At 50.4% G+C, this 4,300-nt stretch overlaps 1 protein-coding gene across 1 annotated transcript; it reads right to left on the minus strand.

Annotated features, from left to right (window-relative positions):
• Positions 1–2,232: 2,232 nt before the first annotated feature.
• LOC125438439 lies at positions 2,233–4,097 on the minus strand. The gene is made up of 2 exons (XM_048506881.1): positions 3,436–4,097; positions 2,233–2,676 (listed from the first exon to the last, which is right to left on the minus strand). Exons 1-2 carry the CDS (start codon positions 3,976–3,978, stop codon positions 2,233–2,235), a joined length of 987 nt encoding a protein of 328 aa, XP_048362838.1. The 5' UTR covers positions 3,979–4,097.
• Between the last annotated feature and the right edge of the window lie 203 nt (positions 4,098–4,300).

The raw sequence follows: 4,300 nt of genomic DNA on the forward strand, positions 1-4,300 counted from the left end.
TCTAAGCTGCAGGCTGCAGCTTAGAGCTGGATCCAAGCCTAGGCTCAAATAGGCCCTTGCTGCTCCCATCTTCCCACACTTGACCTTCTGCCAAGATTCCCCCCCCCGTGGCTCCTCTGCACTTCCCCTCTCTGCTGCTTTGACCTTTTAATAGTAGAGAAGGGCACTGTGAGAGTCTCAGAATTGGAGCCTGGATTGCTTAGCAGACCCAGGTCAGGGAGAGTGCTGGCAGGGAGAGTGCAGGGAGAGTGTGTGTGTATTGGGGAAGGGGGCCTTCCAGGAGCCAGTGGGCTAGGGCCAGCCTCACTGCCTGGGCTCCTCTCCTGGCCTGGAGGAAGACAGTGGCTGAGCATCTGCTTGGCATCCAGAAGGTCCCGGGGTCATTCCCTGACCATCGGCAGCTAAATGGACCAGGCGTGGGAGGTGATGTGTAAAGATCTGTTAGGGGAGACTCCCGGAGAGCTACTTCGCCTGCAGTCTGAGTAGACACAGTAGTGACAGTGTGATGGATGCATGCTCTGATTCAGTATCAAGAGGCGCCTTCAGGTGTTCAAGACATGTTGCAGCAGACACAAGCGGTTGGCTCTCATCCTCATTAATAGGCAAAGAGCAAATGCAGCTCACCTGATGGCAACAGCTAAAAAGCACAGGATCTAAACCAGGGGTCTGCAGCCTGCGACATTTCTCCAGATGATCATGGACTTCACAAATCCCATCCCAGCCCACCTGCCAATTGGCCATGCTGGCAGGGGCTGGTGGGATTTGTAATCCATGATCATCTGGAGAGAAGAAAAAAGAAGAAGAAGAAGAGTTTGGATTTATATTCCAAACCCTCAAGGGGCTATGTGGTACCTTGTTAGATCATGTTAAGAGTATGGCAGAGGAGATGATGCCAGGTGACAGCCATGAATCGGAAGCTTATTCTTTCAACTCTCAGCCTAAACTTAGATACTGTTGCCAAGTTTCATATTTGTTTCCAGCCTCTGCTCCCTGATAGCCCCTGTTTTGAGCAAACACATTCACAATCCTGAAAAACACTAACAGTCTGCTCATCCAGCAGCCACCCTGTTGTGGTAGGTAGGGGGGGCTGAGGGAGTTCAGAGAGAACTGTCACTATTGGGTCACCCAGCAGGCTTCATGTATGAGGAGTGGGAAAACAAACCCAGTTCTGAGGTAAGAGTCCACTGCTCATGTGGAGGGAGTGGGGAATCGAATACAGAATTAGAGGGTGCACCTATACTTAACTATTACACCATGTTGATGAGATTTCTGCAATGTGTTCTAGAAGACTATCCAGAAATTACAATTGGAATAGAATACTGTTTGGAGTGAATTAGAAGGAGGAGGAGGAGGAGGAAGAAGAAGAGTAGTTTGGATTTATATCCTCCCTTTCTCTCCTGTAGGAGACTCAAAGGGGCTTACAATCTCCTTGCCCTTCCCCTACCATGAAAGCAAACACCCTGTGAGGTGGGTGGGGCTGAGAGAGCTCCAAGGAACTGTGATTAGCCCAAGGTCACCCAGCTAGTGTGTGGGAGTGCACAAACTAGTCCTGGTTCCCCAGATAAGCCTCCACAGCTCAAGCAGTAGCAGGGGAATCAAACCTGGTTTGTCTTCAGATTAGAATGCACCTACTCTTAACCTCCTACGCCACTGCTGCTGTTGGGGGGCCAGTAAATACAGGGGCCCCTAAAAGTGAAACAAGTCCTTTCCTGCTGTTGACTTGCACTGATATCTAGTTGCTCATCATATTTGAAATTAGCACTTATTTATAGCCTGGTTTCAAAACAGCAATGTATTCACTAGGTTAAGAAAACATAATACTTTTAATCAAAAACATTTCTCAACTTTAATGCAACATTTCATAACTTAAATGCAAACACTTCACTGCTACTTGAGGAGAACTGTAAACATTTTTTAAAACATTTTGTAACCTGTGTGCTCCCTAGCCGCACATGTACCTTACCCAGAGCATCCCTGACCTCTTTCCCCTCTTACCAGGTTGCTGTCCCAGCTCTGGGGTCATACCCCCTTCCCCCTAAGTGTCCAACTTCCTGTGTCCTGCTGGCATTCCATTTCTGTGAGGGAGTGGAGGCCCACTCTCCTCAAGTTCTGGTGCTCTGTGCCCACGGGTCTCACAAATGTTGTGGAGCACAGCATGAGGCCCCAACAGAATGTAGACACACTGTCCAGTTTTATTTGTAATGGGGAAAGGAGGCACCTCACCCCGTGCCTTCAATTCGACCAAAGGCAAGCTCTGTGTGCATCTAGCCAGTGACAACCTTCGATTAAACTGCCTGCATTGTGGACTGGCTTATGCGGCGTCACCAGCCACTTGCAGCATGGGAAAGGCCCCATCTCAAGGACCAAGGGGGGGACAGCTACCCCATCCACAACCAGAGATGGAGTTGCTGGAAAGAAGGCCCCACGATCAATGGCGTGGAGTGAAGTGGCACCCGTTGAAGATGTAGGCGTCATGGCTTTTTCCAGATTCTCCAGCCTCTGCAGCATAGAAGCGTCCTCTGTGGTCACTTGAATGGCCATGAAGACGATTGATGCGAACTTTTTTCTGTTAATGTATTCCCCATTCGAGTCAGCTGGATTCTGAATGGGGATGTGGCAGCCATCGACAGCGCCAACACACTGAGGGAATCCAATTTCAGCGAACCCCAGCATGATCTGTTAAGAGAGAAATTGCACACGTGTGTTAGAACAAAACAGGGTGATTGCTGATGTGGTAACTGCTGTCTGGCACACACACTATGAAACAGTACGCTTGGGAAACCCCCCCCCCCCCCCCCCCCCCCCCCCGGCCCCTGAACCCCCCCCCCCATGGGCGCCCGCTGTGATGCTGGAATCCACCCCCAAACAGAGTCACTTTCAGTGGTGTTTAACTAGGGAGCCCAGATTCTTCTTGTAAGTCCACCTTAAAGAGAGAATCTGGGGTCCACAGTAGCGAAAACAATAAAAGTGATGCTGTTTTTTGGAATGGCTTAGATCAGAAAGTTCAAGCCACAAAGACTGGTTTTAGTAGAAGAGGAGCTTGGATTGATATCCCATTTTTTTCAACTGTCGTGTTTGCTCTCATTCAGAACTATGCTTTGTCAAAATGATCCATGCTTTGGTACCATTCAGAGTAGACTGCAGCAGTCCATTCTATTTGGGGCTTTGGAAGTTATGGGCCCTCGAAAAGGAAACCCCTATCCCCCATTCCAATGGGAGCTAATAGGAGATGGGGGTCCTTTTTGAGGGTCCATAACTTTGAATCCCCCTGGACCAAACTTCATGAAACTTGGCTGGTATCATCAGATGTGCCACCTAACAGTACCCTGAAAGTGTGGTGCCACTAGGCTAAAAACTGTGCCCACTGCATCTGGCTGTGACAAGAAGCAATACAATGAAAAGGGGGGGGGGAGTTTATGTAACAGCTGCACCTACCTGCTCCATTGGGTCTGTCAGTTTGACCAACCTGGGAACCAGGACCTCCTCCACTACCATGCAGAACTCGTGGACCGCGTCAGCAACAGTAGTCAGCCCAACCCCGAACTGCTCCTGCACCTCCCGGAATGAGTTCTTGTTAGCCAGATACCAGAGAGACATGGCGACTCTTAGATCCACTGGCCACGCATGACGCATCTGTGTGTCCTGGTGGAACAGGTGTGGCTTCAGGATGTCAACAAGCCACATGAAGGTCCTGCGGGACATCCTAAAATTTCGCACCCACCGGCTGTCTTCCCACTGGGCCAACACACAGTTTTTCCACCAGTCCATGGACCTGTGCGGGTATACCCAGTAGCGTGGCCGCTGTGGAGTCGAAACAAGGACCATCCAGTCAGTATGAGTGTTGTAATTATTCTGGCGCACCAAATGTAGACATCTGGTGGCAGCTGCCACAGCAGCCTCCAGGAGGCTGTTGAGATGGGATAGGAGTGCCAAAATGGTGACCAATATCTCCTCCTCCAACAAATCACCACGATCCATTATTCAGCTCAGCTGTGATCTGTCAGAAATGAAGCCTTGCAGAAATGGATTCTCACCAGTTTGACAGGCGAAAAACTGCCGCTCCTACGCCGCGCCTGCGCCGTCGCCCGTAGCAACGTAGCTCCTACTTGGCAAACGAAAAAAAAAAAAACCGCGTACTCACGTTTCCCGCCATAGAACGGCAGCCAATAGGAATGAGGAGTGGAAAACGTGCGGAGGTGGTCCCGCCCTCTGAGCTCGGCTCAGCTCGTAAGCTGAGTCGAGCTCAACAACCAATCGGAAAGCAACGCAGGGAGGTGGTTCCGCCCTCTGAGCTCGACTC

Source organism: Sphaerodactylus townsendi, linkage group LG08 (genome assembly GCF_021028975.2).
Source record: "Sphaerodactylus townsendi isolate TG3544 linkage group LG08, MPM_Stown_v2.3, whole genome shotgun sequence".
Classification (NCBI taxonomy): domain Eukaryota; kingdom Metazoa; phylum Chordata; class Lepidosauria; order Squamata; family Sphaerodactylidae; genus Sphaerodactylus; species Sphaerodactylus townsendi.

What these genes read in the sequence shown, in the direction of transcription:
- LOC125438439 (XM_048506881.1), bottom strand. Translation starts at nt 3,978, where the DNA reads ATGGATCGTGGTGATTTGTTGGAGGAGGAGATATTGGTCACCATTTTG. An exon ending in TGACAGACCCAATGGAGCAG is followed by an intron (nt 2,677 to 3,435) that starts GTAGGTGCAGCT and finishes CTCTCTTAACAG; the next exon opens with ATCATGCTGGGGTTCGCTGA.